The sequence below is a fragment of the Neoarius graeffei genome, chromosome 16 (genome assembly GCF_027579695.1).
Source record: "Neoarius graeffei isolate fNeoGra1 chromosome 16, fNeoGra1.pri, whole genome shotgun sequence".
Taxonomy (NCBI): Eukaryota; Metazoa; Chordata; class Actinopteri; order Siluriformes; family Ariidae; genus Neoarius; species Neoarius graeffei.
The window spans coordinates 67,504,595-67,525,888 of NC_083584.1; the positions used below are offsets into that span (position 1 = coordinate 67,504,595).

General features: G+C 39.3%; 1 protein-coding gene across 1 annotated transcript in view; it reads right to left on the reverse strand.

The window, feature by feature from the left end:
• Positions 1-4,653: 4,653 nt before the first annotated feature.
• Positions 4,654-21,294, reverse strand: part of lrfn1 (leucine rich repeat and fibronectin type III domain containing 1) — a 110,346-nt gene continuing 93,705 nt past the window's right edge. Inside the window, exons 2-3 of the mRNA XM_060942222.1 lie at positions 16,457-17,852; positions 4,654-5,512 (exon numbers count right to left, since the gene is read on the reverse strand). Coding sequence (XP_060798205.1) covers positions 4,654-5,512; positions 16,457-17,832 — 2,235 coding nt within the window. The 5' untranslated portion in view covers positions 17,833-17,852. The remainder of the gene's footprint in view (positions 5,513-16,456; positions 17,853-21,294) is intronic.

Consider the following 21,294-nt stretch of genomic DNA (forward strand, 5'->3'; position numbering starts at 1 on the left):
TTTTTTTCTTGGATAATTGATCCAGTTTATATCTTCACTCTTCAGGATTTTCATATTAAAACAAACAAACAACAACAGCAAAATACCCACAACTTTACAAATCAACTTGAAAATAACTTTTAAAATAACTTTACAATTAACTAGTAGAAGTGATGGATTATTTAAAAGTCAAAACTCAAAGTCTTTCATTTTTTTTTTAATTCATCTTCATTTTTTGTATCTTAACTGTAAAGTGTATTCTAGAGATTGTCAGTTGATTTCTGAGGATATCTGTTTATTCTTAAGTTTTATTTTCAGTGTTATTGGGCATTAATTGATGTGCAAATAAATAATAACTTCATAATAATTAAAAAAAAAAAGTTTGCAGCCCACCCTCTGTGACACAAACCTCCACACAGGAGGATGTTTTATTATTTGTATCATTATTATTATTATTTTAGGATTTTTCAGAAAGTACAGTGGTGCAGGGTTAGCACTCAGGAAGTGGAAATGCTGTAAACATGTGATGGATTGTGCTCTTCAGTAAACACTTTTCATTTCACCTCGTCGCTCTACGATTGAGCGAGTGAGTCGGTAATTAGCGAGGAGCGCTTAGCATGTTAATTAGCTCCAAATTAATGTTCACGTGCTTTAAGTTGAAGCTGCACTGAAGAACAACAAACATGCAGCAAAAATGGCTTGGTATTTAAAAATATTTTAAAATAGCATTTTAAAAATGTAAATGGCATTTATTAAATTAATTAATTAATTATTAGACATGATTTCATTTATGTACTTGTTTGTTATATAAAATTCTATCAATGAAATTGATTTATATTCATGGTTTGTTTTCGTTGTTTACTTGCCTGCTGTTTATTTAGATTTCACTTCATTTTTTGTGTATTCGTTTATTATCCATTAATTTAGTTTTGTGTTTTTTTATATTCTGTATTTGATTATTATTTGTGTTTGCTTGTTTCTTTAAATAAAGTTGTGGCTTTGATCATTGTTTGTTTGTTTTCTGTGTCAAAAAACACTTATTTCTGCTTTCAAATAAAACATTGAGGAAAGATATGACCCACTCTTAGACTTGATTTGAAAGAGTTTCATATACATTATATAAAATAAAATTAAATATGAATATAATATTGAAGATGTATATAGTTGTTTGGTTATTTAGTTATTTATTTGCACATATTTTTATTTACTTTTGTGTTGTTTGTTTACATTGTTTTATTGTTTTTTTTACATTTTTGCATTTTCTTGTTTATGTTTAGTTGTTTCTTTGTTTGTCTGTCTGTTTTCACAGCAAACCACATTTTTTAAATCATTTTACTTTCAAACAAAATGAACATTGAGGAATGTTTTTTTTATTTCTCTGTTTTCACACACACACACACACACACACATTGAAATTCCACGTGAGGTCAATGGTCCAAACTTTAATAAACTAAATCAGGAGGAGGCTGTGACGACGCAAATTTTTAATGTAAAAACTGGCAGCCATCACCCAGAATGCTGTATAAAAAGTCACGTCACCGATGACTTTACATATTTGGAACACATACAGATAGTTCGGAATATATTCATATATGTATTTTGCATTTGCAGTTTTTTTGGGTTTTTTTATTTATTTTTTAAATCTAGACCAGCCAGATACAATACCGCTGACGATCATACAGTCAGTTCTCTGATTTTCATCATAACGTAGTCCATCCTGGCCAAAAGAGTCCACGGAAATTCCTGGGCTCAATTATTTTTTCTTCCCATTTCTAATGGATACAATCGGTATTTGTATGAATTCATAATAATATTATCATTATTTTTTTATCTGCATCATATAGACTGGTCCAATGCATGTCCGATGATCTGTGATCTCGTGTCTTCTGTGCATTAAATCGTCTGAAATGATCGGACACACAGGAGCGTCATGGCTCTGGACTCTCCTGTTTGGGTGTTTATCATATATCATGATCATCTTCATTGTTTTTTTTTTTTAATGAATTATTACAAAGAAAACAGAGCAGTCACATATCCACCAACCTCTCACCGTGGCATCACATAGAAAAATAACCATTAAACAAAAGAATGGATGTCATGTATGAAGAGTGGATGGACAAATAGCAGCACATCTTCCATTGGTACACGTTCAGGAATAAGGCACCGCTGCATTATGGGAAAGGGTGTGGTGACCGTTTCTCCCTCTTTATCATCGTCTCTCTTTCTGAGTCTGAAGCAGAACGGAGCCAGACTGTGCTTTCAAATAAAACACTGAACATTGACAACACATAACACATGAGGAAAACAAATGTGTGTGTGTGTGTGTGTTTATATCAGGATCCCAAAATCTGAAACTTTATTTCCATCAGTTATCAAATAACTTATGTTTTAATCATGAAAATGCCAATAACACCAAAGTATAAACCTGAAATTGGTCTCAAAATTAAATTTCAGATTATTTTCAGGGTTTAATTCAAATAGCATCACATTACGCTCCCAACTTGGAAAACCTTTTTTTTATGCAATCTTTTTTTATCGCTTCTAAAGCAACATTTGATGTCATCAGACCTGACAACCTTCATCTACAAGCTATCATTCAAAGACCTTCTTTGTTCCCCAATAAACTGACAGATAAATCAATCAATATACAAATTTTGAACGATTAACATTTGCATAAGTGGTTTGAACTCTCCAATAGTAACTCGCCCACTGAAAACCCCACCTCCTTCCCTTCCACTCATAAATGTTTCATCTCGACTCGATGTTCTGACTCGCAAGACACGCTGACATGGTGCCCTTGCTTTCCTTACGGTGAAAAGAGAATGTTTTGACATCATTAATATGAAATTAAATCTATCAATGTATGTTTGACTGTGAACATAAGACACGTTTACAGTTAACATCAGTTAGCTACAGTAGATTTATGAGATATCACCCAAATAATTGTGGCATTCTCTGAAATATTAAAAAGACTGAAAAAGTATTAGACCTACAACAAAATGTCAACTCTAACATTTCACAAGTCATTTTAATTGGAATGATAATTCGAGTAAAAGTAAAAACACTTTGTGCTCCTGCATTTTGAGCAAATCAACAGTGAAAATATCTGCCATGTGGAAACATTTCATGGTTGTGGTATTTTATCATGCACATCTCTGACTCCTCCCACTCCCAGAACCAATTCAAAATCCCCTCCAGATGCACCAATCCCATTCCAGAACATTCCAGAATTTCATTGATAGAAACTGAAAAAGTCCCTCCCGTGCCAAGACCTGGTCTTCCCATCCCGGTACTAACCAGGCCCTTCAGGAGCATTGGGCAGTACCGATCTCTGTTTCTATAGCCCTTGGCTTCGCACCTACTACATAGCTAGGGTTACAGTGGGGGTTGGTCCTCTGGTAACCATGAGAGTTTGACTCCCCACTCACATCTATATTGCTGCGCCTCACCAGATGGCAGTAGGCACCATTTTTATGATGGTCTTTGGTATTACCCGACCACAAGTAGAACTCGTGATCTCCCAGTCAAGAAACAGACACACTAACAATTAGGCCAATTTGCGGTAAATAAAAATCAAAAACATGCTATAAGTCCTGACCAAATGGCTCCTGTAACATCCGAGACTCTGACTTAACCCCTGGAAATCCACAAATGCTAACTGTGCCACTACTAATGCAAAATGGGTGGGGCAAGTGATGTGACAAAGCTGAGAAAAGTTTAACTTAGTAACAGTGATATGTTGTTTTCCCAACTCTGAGCAATTCTTTTGTTCAATCCAAAATCCTGAGCCAATCAGGGAGACCTGCTTTACTGCTAAAAGCCTCAAGTGTTTGAACAGCATCACTGTTTCTGCCATCTTATTTTTTACCACTCAAACCATTTAAGCCTATTTTTGAGGCTCACTCTGACACCAGGAGACAGTGATGCATTAAACGGATGCATTTTATACACAAGGATGTCCTTTCGAAATGACTATTTTAGTGAAAGGATATGGGATTTGTGCTCAAATGTGTACTTTTTTATCCATTCTGAAGCTAGCTTGTGTGGATATCACTCTGAAACCATAGCAACTGGCTGCAAAGTAAACCTAGTAAGTCCTGCGAGATACCAATATAGAGGGATTTGATTGACACAAGGTGGAAAATGGCTACCAGTGTATAGAGTGTGACTGGAGGGAGTTTTCAAGTGGCTCAGGAATAAGAGGAACACACAAATGACATTAAACTGAACTGGTGCTGCAGGAGAGTTATCGTCTGGACTAAAGGTGTATGTTGGGACACAGATCTCTCAGGACCCAGCAAAAAATAGTCACAGTAGCAGGCAGTTTTTACTTGTTGAGAGCAGTAAGATTTCTTAGGCTGACAGTGTTTACAATGCATGACAGATTTATCAGTAATTGTACTTTCCTGGTCAAGGTCACGGAATTTGTCAGGAGCAGCCCGGATTGATCAAAAGTGTCTGCTGAATGGGGGTAAAAAAAGTACTTCTGCACTCACCTCCAGTCTTAGTCTAGAACTGGGATTATATTTGTGAATTAGTTATGATGAACAAAAAATATTAATGATCCTGCTTGAGAAATTTAGTAAAATTGAATTCCCTTATGATAACTGATGGAATAAAGACAGTTGCTAGTAGTGAACTTGGAGTTTGGGACACCACTGGGTATGTGTTTGTTCACACTGTGCTCTCAAGCATCCACTCAGTGCTGCTGCTGAACGTGATGCGGCGTTCAGTCGGAGGTGAGACATCGAGCTGTGAGCTGGATTTGTGGCGGCGGGCACGGGCCCGCCTCGGGTAGCTGTGGCTCTGGAAAAGCGTGTAGTCCCCATCAAAAGAAAAGCGGTGCCTTGCCCTCGCCAGCTCACCAGGCAGCAACCCAATGGCCACTGGCGTCCGCTTCCTGTCCCTGTCGCTTGTGCTGGTGCCCATGGGGCAAAGCGACATGGTGGAGCCTGTCAGGCTGCTGTCCGTCTGGGCATCATCTGAAGGTGGGGCTCCTAAACTTGCCCTGCGGGATGGTGGAATGGGTGGAGCAGGTACAAGAGCCAAAGCTGCCACATCTGAGTTAACTGGAGGTGTCGGTGCCTTCGCTTCCCCCTGAGTCTCATTCTCAAGGCTAAGTAGCGCTATAGCATGGCAATCGGTACTGCCTGGAGACTCACCCACATGGTCCTGTTTCTTAGATGTGGTGTGGCCTGACTGGTGGATGCTTCCAGATGTTCCACCTTTGACCTTAGAGGAATCAACTGTACCATACGCCTTGTAGCGGATCATCAGGATGACGATGAAGACAAGCACAGAGGCCACAATGACGCCACCGATGATGATGATCATGGTACCACCCAGGAACTGCGCTTGAGCAAACTGGCATTGGCCGGTCTCAGGTGCGGTGCGGAAGTGGACGCAGCCCACCACACGTGTCGCAGTGAGGGATGTGATGCCATCATCATACACAGCAAGGACACACAACTCGTACTCACGTCCCGCTGCCAGGTCATTGATCCGGAATGTCTTGCTCTCTGAGGGAATCATCCTAGAGGGATGGAGCAAGAAACAGACAGAGTGAGGACAGAAAGTTGGATTAAAAATAAATTATCAATGGAAATACATTTGAAAGTTTGTTTACAATGCTGATGCAGGTGTAAATTGACACTGACTGATGTTCATACAAATATACCTTTGTGGAACTTTGAGATTCTGATCATAATCCAACTGAATACTGAAATGAATACAACTAAGTAAAGTTTTTGGCTTTTCTGCTACTTTGTCTATTCCGGGTTGTGCTCTGATTGAATAATAAATAAATGGAGTTTTTAAGCTTGAGTTTTGTTTGAAATTCTTTTCCTCTCTTTGGAACAAAATGCCTCTGGGCTGTTCCCAATGATTCATGGTTTTCTGAAACCAAGTACGCATGAATCTGAATAGAAAAGTCTGAAGGGGGCCGTGGGGTGGGGAGGCTGCTATTACCACAAGAAGAACTGGCAGCATGTCAGCATGAGTGATGTCCTGATGATAGTAGGTCAGAAGCTATACATGGAGGTCACATATTCTCCGCAAGAACAAAGGTGCATATTCTATGGTTGATATAAGGGCATCTGATGAGCTGATTTGTACAAAAATGGTAATAAATGGTTAATGTTTGGTGCAGGGGCAGGGTTAGAGTTCACTCTCACTTGTAGAAATCCTATGAATTTTGCACAGGAGGAGTATCACATGTTTGGACTAGTGATAGCCTAATCCAGATACCGGCCTGCTATCAAATCTGGTCTGACGTATTTTTCAGTCGGGTCTATTCATATTCAGGAAGCTCTTTATTCAGGTTAAGGTCACGGTAAATCTGGGAACTTTGGACGTGAAGAAGAAAAACACCCAGAATGAGATGCCGGTCCATCACAGGGTAGCATACAGACCCTCATTCACATTTAGGGGCAATTTAGTGTTCCCGTTACACCTTTTGGGTGGTGGAAGGAAACCGGAGGATCCAAAAGGAAACGTTCAACACTCTGTCACTGGCAGAAACCCAAGCTCAGGAATGAACAGAGATGCTATAAGATAGCAATGTAATTTTCTGGTTATAAATTAGAATCTTAAATTAGAAATCATGCTTGTCTTTTAGCCAAAGTGTTAACATCAGCTCCATGTAAATAAAAGCTCACACTAGCTTTGGATTCTATGGAAGCTGCTTATATGCTACAGTGTCCTCCTACATGGTTTGGCTTGACTTCAAGTCAGTAAAACCTCTCCTCCACAGTCTCAGCCACACTTTTCCCATTCGCATAGTGCCTTTGAAACAGGCTGAACTTTCCCATCGAGAGTTCTTCTTTTAGCAGCGAGTGCATTTTTTATCGATGTAAATCGCAACCTATTAGCATGACCCCATTTCAAGATGAAAAGATGGTGCAGATCTTCACTATTAACTGGACTTAAGGGCATCATCTAAATTATACATGGCTTTTAACACATGTCAGAAAGCACCATAAGAAACATCTAGTCAAGCATTTTAATGGATGTAAATTATACCCTATTTTCATAGAATGCGAAGATGTGCTTTTTTTCGATGCTAATCTCTCAAAAGCAGCCTGCTTCTGCATTTGCTTTATTAAAGTCCTCCTACAGGGAGACTCTCAATAAATTAGCTCCCCCCCACACACACACATTCACACATTGGCTAACACTTCACAACTGCCAATATTGAGTTTCTGGTGATTAACACGCTCATACATGAATTTTGGGCATTTCCACCCACACACACTCTCCCAGCTTCCTAGCTCTCTGACATTTGGGCAAATTGTTAAAAAAAAAAAAAAGTGTGTGCTGCATCTTTCTGAGCTTGGAGAGAGGAAAACAGGACATTTTATTTCATAAAAAGCTCCACAATTAGCATTGTATTTTTTTTTTTAATCTCCCATATGCTTCTATCCCAAAGAGTCAATCCATTTTTGCACTTGTTTATGACAGGACACATGTGAGCAATCAAGGGTGTAAGATGTATTGTGTGATTTTGAGGATGTGCAGCAAACTTCATCCATCATGGTATTGTTTATGACATATCAATTTATCATTTCATGGTCCTTTACTTGTAAAACTAGCTTTGGAAATTTAATTCATGATGCCATAGACTTCTCTGTTTACACATTAAAGGCAAGACACGAGGTAAAAATGACAAATGTAGTAATTTTTCATGTTTTTGGATGAACTGCATCTAAGAAGTCTTCTCATAAACTGTAGTAACAAAAAAAAGTATGACAGAATATGCAAGAGAATAGTTAATAGTAAACACAATAACTTTCTTTAACTGAGTTTGGTTTTGTCCTCTCATGACCATTGCGTCAAAAGAAACCCCATTTTGAAAAAGGTTTTAAAGGTCATAGGCAACGGTCGGAGGTGAAATGTAGAATATCAACTTTATTGTCTAGAAGAATGACCCAAAAAGCAAATTCAATTTTCCTAGTGTTTAATTTGCACCCTAAAATTGAATAAAACGGTTAAAATATACTGTTTTGCCCAATTTCCGAAGGTTTGTTTACATCTCACTTATGCGCACTTTCACCGCCAGGGGACCGTCATCGTGACGTCATTTAAGCCAAACAGACCGGGAGCAGTTCTGTGTTTACCTGTGAACCGAGCACACGTGTACAGACTTTGGTAGTGAGAGGTTGTGTAAAATATCTGAAAACGATAACGATTTTGAAGTAGGAACTCTCCAAATTGAATATCGAGAGGTGAAACCATATATGTATGAACCTATGGCCGTTGAGAAGCAATCGGTGAATGTAGCTCACTGGTTTGACCGTGCGGCCTCGGAATCGGACAGAGACTCGGCCGACTCTGATCGCGGTGACCCCGGACCTCAACAAGACTCGCACCCAAACGATTTATCCTGGTAGTTATGATAAATTCCTACTTTCGTCGTAATACTAAATAAGAGCCCTTTTGAAGAATTATTAAACCACCCTCCCTAATGGATATAGGTAACGATTACTTGACAGTGCGCCGATAGGCCACATTAGCCTGCCATCCGCGGTATTATACTATTTATAGCCGACTCTAAGCGAGGAAATATCCCTTTGTCTCATTTCCACAATGATTGTACAGGATCCCTCAGGATTCTTGACTTGTCAATTGCAAGCAAAAGTAAAAATGTTTACCTCCAATCTTCTCCATTTTGCTTGAGCCTTGCTGGTCCGTTTCTTCTTTGACTGCTTGATTTTGTTTCACGTGCACAATCCACTCTCTCCGCCTATTCTCCTCTTCTGGAAAAAAGCAACCCTCTGGCTTCACGCACACAATCCACTCTCTCCACCTCGTCTCGTCTTTTGGAAAAAGCCAACCCTCTCGCTCCGCCTCTTCTCCTTTTTTGTAAAAAGCCAACCCTCTCGCTCTGCCTCTTCTCCTCTTTTGGAAAAAGCCAACCCATTCACTCCACTTCTTCTCCTTTTTCGGAAAAAGCCAACCCACTCGCTCCGCCTCTTCTCCTTTTTCGGAAAAAGCCAATCCTCTCACTCTGCCTCTTCTCCTCTTCCAGAAAAAGCCAACCCACTCACTCCACCTCTTCTCCTCTCTCGGAAAAAGGTAAAAACTTCTTCCTGAACCGGTCCCATTGTTACAGTTCACTGCACAACAAAGCATGTTTTTTCTTTGGAAATTCCTGAACGCACGTCTGCACTCAAGCCAAAGGGCAATGTAAGTAAACGGAAGTCGACTCAACTCAAGAGGTTTGTTTGGCTTAAATGACATCACGCGCCCAGTGATCATGAAAATAGCCAAACAGAAATTCGCCACGATCCATGCTAACTTATTTTAATTATTACTGATTAACAATACTTCTTGGGACCAGAAGAAAATTACAGAGGGTTTTTTAACATATAAAGTTTCAAATGTGCATAAAATTAAAACCGTTGCCTATGCGCTTTAAGCTACGCCCACTTCACAGTTACATCATGTCTTCTATGTCAATTTAAGTGTATTTCCTTTATAATCACATTTACTACCCATATTGTATTTTTAAAACATTTTTTTAATCTAAGTTGTTTTATTTTCTTTATGCAGAACCAAAAGCCTCACGTCCTCAATGATGTGCATTCATGAAACTTTCCATGTTCATTCTGATCCCTAATGAGAAGCTAATAACTGTGGAATTTTTCAAACTGTTGATTATTGTTGGATTTCTGTTCACTTTTATACAAAAAAATGGCAAAAAAATATAACAGTAATGGTAATTTCTTGATGAAACAAAAATAATTTTCAATTTTTTTTCTGTAAAAACATATTTACTTGAAATTAACAATTTAACTGTAAGCCTCAATAAAAAATAATAATAAAAAAATATCAGCAATCACCTGGCAAATTTAATTATGTCTGATATCTGTTTCTGTTTTGTTTTCTTACTTCAGCAATCAAGAAAGTATGTTTCAAAAAGTTCTTTAAAAGCCTTTTTTTCTGAAATAAACATTTTTTTACTCTAAATTCATCCAGTGACTGAAGTTTATAATAATAATAATAATAATAATTATTATTATTATTATTATTATTACACATGCAAATGTATGCATCTCATTTCATTATCTATAGCCGCTTTATCCTGTTCTACAGGGTTGCAGGCAAGCTGGAGCCTATCCCAGCTGACTACAGGCGAAAGGCGGGGTTCACCCTGAAATGCACAGAAAAAATATACATTTTTTAAAACATTAACAATATATCTGGAATTAACAGACAAAGAGTAATTGTGATTTCTATTGTTTAAAAAAAAATTACTAAAAAGTGTGGTGTTTTCTTGCTTGAACAATATAGAGTTGGTTTTCCATCCTCTTGAGGGTGAATTCACTCATGCGGTTAGGTTGACATGGGGCAGCCATGACCTGAGGTTGGGCTGAAGTGCCCTTGACCAAGGCACCTAACCGCCAACTGCTCCCTGGGTGCTGTAGCATAGCTGCCCACTGCTCTGGATATGTGTGTGTGTGCTCATTGCTTACTTGTGTGTGCTCACTGCTTCAGACAGGTTAAATGCAGAGGACGAATTTCACTGTGTGCTTACGTCTGTGCTCGAGTGTACATGCAACAAATAAATACTTCCTGTTCATAAACTTCATATTTTTGTGCCACCATGTAACGTAATGTCAATTTTAACAGGTTCACCAATTTGACAAAATCACATCAGCAGGAAAACACAAGGAGTGATGTCATCGGAGTGAAATATTGGGAATTATTATACATACAGGACACTTTTTCAATAGAATAAAAACGTGTTCTATTCCCTTCTAGCGGCATTCATTCATTTGGTTCGAGAGCATGCAATATTGTTAGCATATCACTTAGCCTATGTGTATTACACCATTCTACCCTACGGACAGTGAGCGTTGAATATGGTTTACAATATTGCATGGTTGTCAAGAAAACATGACGTCACACGTTGCAGCTGATGCGAATATCCAATGAGAAAGTTTTCTGCTGCGCATGCCCAGAAACATCTCTTTGTTCGACGGCAGAACATTGAATTACATTGGATCAGAATTCGTATTGGATATTGATAAGTAACCTCCCTGTTAGTCACTTTTTTTGTAAAATCTATAATTGTTCCACTGAATGTGTATGTATAATACTAATATTGGCTGGCTTTTTTTCATGTTATATCAGATATATTCCACTCAGCTACTTGTCTTCGACTCGTTCAATATCAGAATTTTGAAAGAGAAAGACATGCTGAACACTCGAAAGGCTACCAAAACTTCACTGGATATTCTTCATGCATTTAATCTTCCGCAATAAATATATGGAAAAGCTGGAAAAGAGACACATCGGAGACATAAAACTTCCACGCTAGCGAATGACTGTGACAATTGATACACAAGCATGGCCGCGAGGTTTGCGTCATTAAAAGTGGAAGATTTAAAGTGGAAGATATATTTTGAAAGAGAATTTTGAAAGAGAAAGACACGCTGAACACCCGAAAGGCTACCAAAACTCCTAATTCTGCACCGACAAATAGTGGAGCAATATCAGAAAGGAGTTCGACAGTGTAAAATTGCAAAGAGTTTGAACATATCATCATCTACAGTGCATAATATCATCAAAAGATTCAGAGAATCTGGAAGAATCTCTGTGCGTAAGGGTCAAGGCCAGAAAACCATACTGGGTGCCCGTGATCTTCGGGCCCTTAGACGGCACTGCATCACATACAGGCATGCTTCTGTATTGGAAATCACAAAATGGGCTCAGGAATATTTCCAGAGAACATTATCTGTGAACACAATTCACCGTGCCATCCACCGTTGCTAGCTAAAACTCTATAGTTCAAAGAAGAAGCTGTATCTAAACATGATCCAGAAGCGCAGACGTCTTCTCCTGGCCAAGGCTCATTTAAAATGGACTGTGGCAAAGTGGAAAACTGTTCTGTGGTCAGACGAATCAAAATTTGAAGTTCTTTATGGAAATCAGGGACGCCGTGTCATTCAGACTAAGGAGGAGAAGGACGACCCAAGCTGTTATCAGCACTCAGTTCAGAAGCCTGCATCTCTGATGGTATGGGGTTGCATTAGTGCGTGTGGCATGGGCAGCTTACACATCTGGAAAGACTCCATCAATGCTGAAAGGTATATCCAGGTTCTAGAGCAACATATGCTCCCATCCAGACGACGTCTCTTTCAGGGAAGACCTTGCATTTTCCAACATGACAATGCCAAACCACATACTGCATCAATTACAGCATCATGGCTGCGTAGAAGAAGGGTCTGGGTACTGAACTGGCCAGCCTGCAGTCCAGATCTTTCACCCATAGAAAACATTTGGCGCATCATAAAACGGAAGATATGACAAAAAAGACCTAAGACAGTTGAGCAACTAGAATCCTACATTAGACAAGAATGGGTTAACATTCCTATCCCTAAACTTGAGCAACTTGTCTCCTCAGTCCCCAGACGTTTACAGACTGTTGTAAAGAGAAAAGGGGATGTCTCACAGTGGTAAACATCCCAACTTTGAGATGTGTTGTTGTCATGAAATTTAAAAATCACCTAATTTTTCTCTTTAAATGATACATTTTCTCAGTTTAAACATGTGATATGTCATCTATGTTCTATTCTGAATAAAATATGGAATTTTGAAACTTCCACATCATTGCATTCCGTTTTTATTTACAATTTGCACTTTGTCCCAACTTTTTTGGAATCGGGGTTGTATATATAATAATAATAATAATAATAATAATAATAATAATATTGTCTGGCTTTGAGTGGTCTATCAGATATATTCGATTCAGCTACTCATCTTCGACTTGTTCAATATCATGCTAGCTGAAGGGAATATATCTGATAGACCACTCAAAGCCAGCCAGTATTATTTAAATATGTCACTCAGATCCGCAATGTATTTTGTATGAAAATGCGAGTCTTTCAACACGAGAAGATAAGCTTCATATCTTCAAGCCAATGTGTGATTTTCTTTTTATTATATAGACACATTCACAAACAAAAAGTCCCCAAATTTATCAAAACAATTCATTGATTTCTTCACGAGTGACATATAGAGATTCATGTCATGGTTTTGGTTCTCCATGTCCTGGATGGAACTCATATGAAAAACACAAGTGGTATATTTCCCAGTAAAACACTTGTATATATATATATATATATATATATATATATATATATATATATATATATATATATAAATATATATATATACACACACACACACACACACACAGGTAGTCGTCGACTTACGACTGTGTTTGGTTACGACTGACCGGTCATAAACTGATCTGGTCGTAAGTCGGCCTATGTTAAATGAACGTAAGTACATTGTGATGTGTAATGATATTGTAATCATCTTAAAGTCTTATTTTATCAACATTTTCTTATTTCATTACCTTGGCTCATTATTTGGTTTAAGTCAAACACTGCATACTCAGGGGTGAAAGTAACTTTTATTTCTTGCCGGTATATTATTTTGAGCCATAGTACGCGCGCATAACGCATGCCGAAAAATACACCTAATTATTTATTATTGTCTACTTATCAACCATTCACTAGGACTTCTTATCACTCAGTAGTACTAGTATAGTACGTTATCACACTATCACTCTTTCATCCATCTGTATCAGTTTTTGCTTATAAATAAATTGCAAACACATCATTTCAACAACACAATCGTTTTAATTACATTTTTTTAGCTGAACAGTTGAAAACTAACTTTTCATTTTGGACACTGGACACAGAACAGTGTAACAGAACAGAAAAGTGAAAGTTACTTTGATTACCAGCTGCACACATTATAGCACAAGATCTGGTTAAGCCGTATGCGCGCTGTAGCTCGCTCGTTGTTTGTCCAGTGAAACACTGCACACATAATATAAGAGGCTGGATGCAGTGTTGCCAGATTGGGCGGTTTTAAGTGCATTTTGGCGGGTTTTGAACATATTTTGGGCTGGAAACCGTCAGCAGTATCTGGCAACACTGGCTGGATGCTGGGCGCTGCCAGGAGCTGGGGCGGAAACTGTCGTACACTCAGCTAGCTCAGCTGGGAAACACTTGCCAGTCATAACCAGATGGTCATAAAGTCGATCGGTCGTAAGTCGCATAGGTCGTAAGTCGACGACTATCTGTGTGTGTGTGTGTGTGTGTGTGTGTGTATGTATATATATATATATATATATATATATATATATATATATATATATATATATATACACACACACACACACACACACACACACACACAGGGGGCTGCAAAAGTAGGTATACAGTAATGAAAAACAAAACGTTCAGACAAAATGTTAGTATTAAATACAACCTAGCACCACTATTATAATACTGGTAATACTGGAATAATCCTTACTGCATACCTACTTTTGCAGCCCCCTGTATGCATGCATGTATGTATGTATGTATTCTAACATCATCTATAGAAAGCAAATTTAAGCATATGTATCTGAAACATTGCTTCATTTACATAAACTAATGAGAAAATAGAAAGCAAGTCAATATATCAGCAATTACCTGGAACATTAATTGTGATATCAATTACTTTTTTAAATTATTATTCACTTGTAGAGTCTCAACCTTAATTATAGATTATAAACCAAGCAAAATGTAATCAGATATTTGCCGAATACTTTTAAATCTACAAGACCGACATTATTTTGCTTTCGAAATTTATTCCTGTTTTATATTTATTAACTACTCAGACAGACCAGCATGCTCCCATTTAATAAATCTGCCTCACTTTTTATGAACCATGTTTCTATCTAAATCCCTTTCTTCAAAAACTGAAGCTTGCCAGTAATTTTATGACTGTAGACTTTTAAGATGCTCAGTTTACATTGGTCTATGAGAAGCACTCTTCTTCCACCCAGCCATCATCTGTGCCACAAAGCCATTTTGGCTTCAATATACCAGAGGCACTTAACTAGTTCGACATCTTTCCCTTTTATTTTATTTTTCTCCTTCAACTACACCATGATACGTCATGTTTCAGCAGAATGGATGTGATTTACCCTTAAGTTCAAGCATTCATAATGTTTAATCATGACATTTTGTCTGATTTGTGTCTGATCTGAGGTCACTCCAAGCAGCTAATGAACCAAAAAATTAGTGATTAATAGCTGGGTGGCTTGTGGAAATTGATTTTTTTTTTCTTCTGAAAATATTCCAAAGCAAAGCATTTTTTCTATGCAGCTAACACTCTAAAGGATACAAATTATAATAAACCTGACACATATGCAGTGGATTTTGCTGAATCATGACCATACTAGACATTATTTACAGCTACAAAAACCTGTAAACATCGTTCAGGTTTACAAAAATAAACAAAGTGAGGAAACAGAAAACTAGAAAACACAGCTGCGCTTGCATGATAAGACTTCACGATGAAACACAAACAGTTGGGTCTAAATAAACATGCTAATTAAACACTAATGGCAAACAGGTGAACAAGCAAGTAAAACTAATGTAAATATAATGACTCGGGTAAAATTAAAATTCAAAATCCATACTTGAGTAAGAGTAGGAAGATATCTAAGAAAAAAAAGTTTGCCAATTGTTCTCCAGAATTCTACTAAGTGTTTCAGTGCTTTCAATATTATGCCTATTTCCACAAAAGTATGTATGCAACAAATTTTTGTTTCACATACAGTGGTGACATTTTACATCTTAATCAAAATATTGTGCTTTTATTCAGTTTCGCACATCATCTTTCACTTACCCTCATAATTCCAAATGATTTTTAAACTATATACTGTATATCTCACTGTATATGCATAATAAGAGTCTTGAATGGTTACTTAATCAAAATAGCCAAATGTAGGCAAATAAACATATGTTTTTGTCTTTACAAATTTAGCTGAGTCAAAATGACCCTATTCGAAGTAATTTTGTTAATTCATTCATTCATTCATTCATTCATCAGATTTTATTTCAGCACTTTATTGAGTTTAGAGTGGCAGTGGATCCATGGATCCTATTCTGAGGCAGGAAAGCATCTTGGATTGCTGGATACCCATTAGTGGATACCACACACACACCCATAGCCAATTCGCATAGCAAATCCAGAGAACTCAGAGGAAATCCACACAGACATAAGAGGGAGAACATGCAAAACTTGAAACAGAGCCCCAGGTCCCTGGAGCAGTGAAGCAGCAATGCTACCTACTGCACCATCATACTGACTAGGAACTAAATTTTTAAAGACAACAATATATGGGTTCTATGTTGAGCTGGCATCTAGCATCTAACCCAGGATGCTTTTTCCTGGTTAGGGGCCCAAAACACTGTGTGAGATTTTTCCTTGTGTCCGAAGGAGTTATTCAGGAAATCCTAGCACACTTTGTCAATAATAATGTTTGAGGTTTATACATGGCCATCGGTATGCTTTCACTGGCAAGAGTTGACTTACACCAACATGCTCAATTGATAAAGAATAGCTGTATATAAAGTCAGCAATTTTATGTCACTTTGATAGAAAAATAATCGTTTATTTTCCTTACCTGTAGACCAGAGTGTCATCCATAGTACTGTTATACTGGATCTGGTACATCCTTATTCCAGGAATGTGTCGCTCCGAAGGCCAGTGGATCATTGCTGAATTGGAGGTTAGCTCATCCACCACCACCCTCTTGTCTTGTTGCTTGGTGTCATTGTTGCCAGATTTGGTGGAGGTGGTAATGTCAGACAGGCCAGGGTCACCCTCCTTCATGTGACTCGTGTTGTTGACATACAACGGCAGTGGGATCATGTTTATCTCTACAGCTGCTGTGGCGATTCCAGCAGCATTCGAGGCGACACAGTTGAATGCCCCGCTGTCTTTCAGGGTTGTAATCAGGATGTCCAGAGTGCCATTATCATACAGGATGGTACGTGAGTTATTGTGGACCAGCTTTCCATCAGGAAAACGCCAGTGTATGGTAGGATCTGGATCACCCATTGCCTTACACTTGAGCGTGACGCCTTGGCCTTCCATCACATATGGCTTAGTGACCTGGTGCTTGATAATGAGTGGGGGTTCACAGATAAACTCCTCCTCCTGAATAGACCAGAAGTACTTGTCCATAAGATGTTCAGGTGAAGCGCAAGTCTCCAGGTCATCCTTTCGGGTGAGTCTGCGCAACCATAACAACTCACAGTTACAGTGGAGCGGGTTCCCACCAAAACTCACCGTCAGCCTAGAGGAACTAGAGGAACCCTTAGGATCAGAGAGCACTTGAGCATGCTGGAAGAGGGAGTCTGGAGGCAGCTTCTGCAAACGGTTGGATGTCATATCCAAGCGAACCAGTTTGGTGAGTAGTGTGAAAGTTCCAACTCCTATGTGATCGATAAGATTGTGATCCAAAGTTAGCGTGTTGATGTTGGTCATCCTGGCTATAGCCTCCCAAGGCAACGTCCTCAGGTTGTTGTAAGACAAGTCCAAATCCTCAATAGTGGATACAAACTCATCGAAGGAGGAAGGGTCAATATGGTGGATCTGGTTGTTCCCCAAGATGAGATGCCGAAGGTTGACTAAGCCTTTTAGCTGGTCATTCTTTATATCAGTCAGTCGATTGCCATCCATGTGAAGCGCCCTTAATGCTTTGAGTCCAACAAAGGCATGAGGTGCAATCTGGCTTATTGTATTGCGGGACAGTGTCAGATGCACCAGGCTTGTCATGTTTAAAAAGTCTTTCCTACGAACAGCTGTGATGAAGTTGTCCGTGAGCCTCAACTCTACGGTTTTACGGTCAATAGTGTGTGGTACAAATAGGAGTCCAGTCTTGGCACAAAGCAAGGTCAGGGTGGGCGAGATGGTCTGGCAGATACATCGGCCTGGGCACTGCTGTCCTCGCACCAGAACCCCCAACAGCATCATGAACAAAATGATCCGCTCCATGGTTTATCAACTTCCTCGTCCTGCAGATCACACAAACCAAGACACAAACAAAGACATCCATCAGTACAGGTGCAGCCTTCAACTTTCCTGACAGAATGCATATGTGGGCAGTGGACCATGATCTCATCAAATCGCATTTAAGGAGATAAGCCCTGTTTTCCAATGTTGACAGTACAGTACCATGATTACTCTTATCATAACTAATCAATCAGCGTTGTCACAAATACCGATAGAGTTGTGGTTGATTTGTTGAAGGCCACAAATGTGACATTACAATTGAAATGTCTATTACTGTGCATTTTAGCAAACAAAAAAGATTCCCAATTTCATCTCATCTCATTATCTCAAGCCGCTTTATCCTTCTACAGGGTCGCAGGCAAGCTGGAGCCCATCCCAGCTGACCACGGGCGAAAGGCGGGGTACACCCTGGACAAGTCGCCAGGTCATCACAGGGCTGACACATAGACACAGACAACCATTCACACTCACATTCACACCTACGGTCAATTTAGAGTCACCAGTTAACCTAACCTGCATGTCTTTGGACTGTGGGGGAAACCGGAGCACCCGGAGGAAACCCACGCGGACACAGGGAGAACATGCAAACTCCACACAGAAAGGCCCTCGCCGGCCCCGGGGCTCGAACCCAGGACCTTCTTGCTGTGAGGCGACAGCGCTAACCACTACACCACCGTGCCGCCCATTCCCAATTTATTTCCATTGAAATTCAACTCCTATAGGAGTTGTCACAACATGACAGAGTACTTTATTAATCCCAAAAGGGGAAATTGCAGTGTTGTCCTATATGTTGATAAGTTAGTACAACATCCTTCTTTCAACAACCAATTCTAAAGGCTCCAGAGTAGTCCCCAGCACAGAGCCAGCCTTCTTTATCTGACACTGACTATCTTTATTTGACATCTCAAATAACAATTTCATACTTATTCAATTAAACACCCAATGTTGTGTGTGTGACCTAATATTGAATTACTGCTACCACTCCAAAGTTGATTATTTTCCCATAACAACATGTGCTGAAGTGGCGTATTCCTCTTATACAACAGTAGTTTGGCAACACTTACAATTTTGAATCAATAAAGAAATACTGTCATGGTTTCGGCCATGATAAGGCTACCTTGGACTTCACTGCTGACACTGGAGAATCTTTCCATCTCATCTCATCATCTCTAGCCGCTTTATCCTGTTCTACAGGGTCGCAGGCAAGCTGGAGCCTATCCCAGCTGACTACGGGTGAAAGGTGGGGTACACCCTGGACAAGTCGCCAGGTCATCACAGGGCTGACACATAGACACAGACAACCATTCACACTCACACCTACGGTCAATTTACAGTCACCAGTTAACCTAACCTGCATGTCTTTGGACTGTGGGGGAAACCGGAGCACCCGGAGGAAACCCATGCAGACACGGGGAGAACATGCAAACTCCGCACAGAAAGGCCCTCGCTGGCCACGGGGCTTGAACCCGGACCTTCTTGCTGTGAGGCGACAGTGCTAACCACTACACCACCGTGCCGCCCAGAATCCTTCCATAAAGATTAAATAAACATCAATCCAGTATCTGTAACTGCTTATCCTGTGCAGGGTCATGGGCAAGCTGGAGCCTATCCCAGCTGACTATGGGTGAGAGGCAAGGTACACCCTGGACAAGTCACCAGATCATCACAGGGCTGACACATAGAGACAAACAACCATTCACACCTACAGTCAGTTTAGAGTCACCAATTAGCCTAACCTGCATGTCTTTGGACTGTGGGGGAAACCGGAGCACCTGGAGGAACCCCACACAGACACAGGGAGAACATGTGAACTCCACACAGAAAGGCCCCTGTCGGCTGCTGGACTTGAACCCATAACCTTCTTGCTGTGAGGCGACAGTGCTAACCACTACACCACCGTGCCACCTTAAATAAACATCTCCTTCAAGAAAACATAACCATATCAATGATTACACATTTTTTATTCAATTATTATTAGCAGAGCATCCTCTGTACAAGTCCCTGTGAACAAGTTGTGAGAAACTAGAGAAATGATAACATATTAGAGTGAGTGCATTAATATAAACCTGTGCTAATGTCAGAGCTGCTGTTATCGAAAAGGAATCAACACCTTCAGAAACAGCATCATCAGAATCCAGAATTCAAGAGCGCTATTGGACGATATCTTCTTATGTAATCTTAAATAAATGCTGAATAAAGATCCTTAACCAAGCCCTAGCCCTGCTAACTTCTTAAGAAATAAGGGGTTAAATCTCAACTCAGCAGAAAGTCAGCAGAAAAGAAAGCACCCACACACACTTCACACTTTTACACACTTTATAGCCCTCCTGAGAAATACACAAGTATTATTCCTGCCCAGGTATCACTGACACTCCAATTAAAGGACAAACCATGTGCTTAAACTTGACACATTGGAACGTATGAAGTATTAACATCACCCCAAATGGCACGAAGATTTCCAAAGGGGAAACAAGGTAGTTTTGAAAAGTTCTACAGGATTTTCGAGGAAGTGGTTCTGTGAAATGGAGGACAGGCTTAATTGTACGACAGATTGTGGCAGTACACCCAAAGGGATGTGAAGTGCCCTTAACTCAGATTGTGATACGGTTTGATAGGTCTCATATGCCAAGCACTGACACTCTCTCTGTCTGATCCCCAGTCAGCCATATCGATTTCTCTACATCGGCAAGAAGAGGAAAAAAGAAATGAATTTCTCAGGTATAATAACCAAGATCCTCAATGGAATTTGAACACCCCCGATGCTTCTCAGGCCCTGCTGCTGATGAAGGAACACATTCCGGCCAAATGTTGATGAGTCACTTCCTATGACTGTGCTGTAGGCAAGCTCAAAGTCCTGACGCTTAAGGTTTGGACAGGTCAATGGTTAAACAGCTAACAGCATATTACAGCACAATTACTGCGCTTTTGTATTATTATTATTATTATGTTAGCTAAAATGCTCTTTTGGATTCAGAACACATTCTTAATAGGAATACATAGAGGAAAATCACATGCATCCTTTCCCACGTGAAAAATGTGAACATTATGTCCTTAGATCACATTTATTCATGTAAACAAATGTGTAATTGTGTGTAAAAATCACAAGTGAAAATAAAAATACATTTGAGCTTGTCATGCAAAACTAAATAAATAACGTGGGGAAAATAATGTGATAATAAGTACACATGCACTACATGTGAAAAATTATCTGGCAATCACATGAGAATATTATGAGTAATGTGAAAAAAAAAAACAATTGAAAAATTAATCAGGTACAAATTTGTGTGGAAAATAAAAGAATCTATGTACAAAAATCAAATGTGAAAAAACTGTATACTATATAAACTCATGTACGAAATTAAAAATGTGCTACTCATGAAAATATGAAAGTCGTTCATGGACAGTAGGCTATCTAAAAACAACAAGTTTTGTTCATGTGATTTT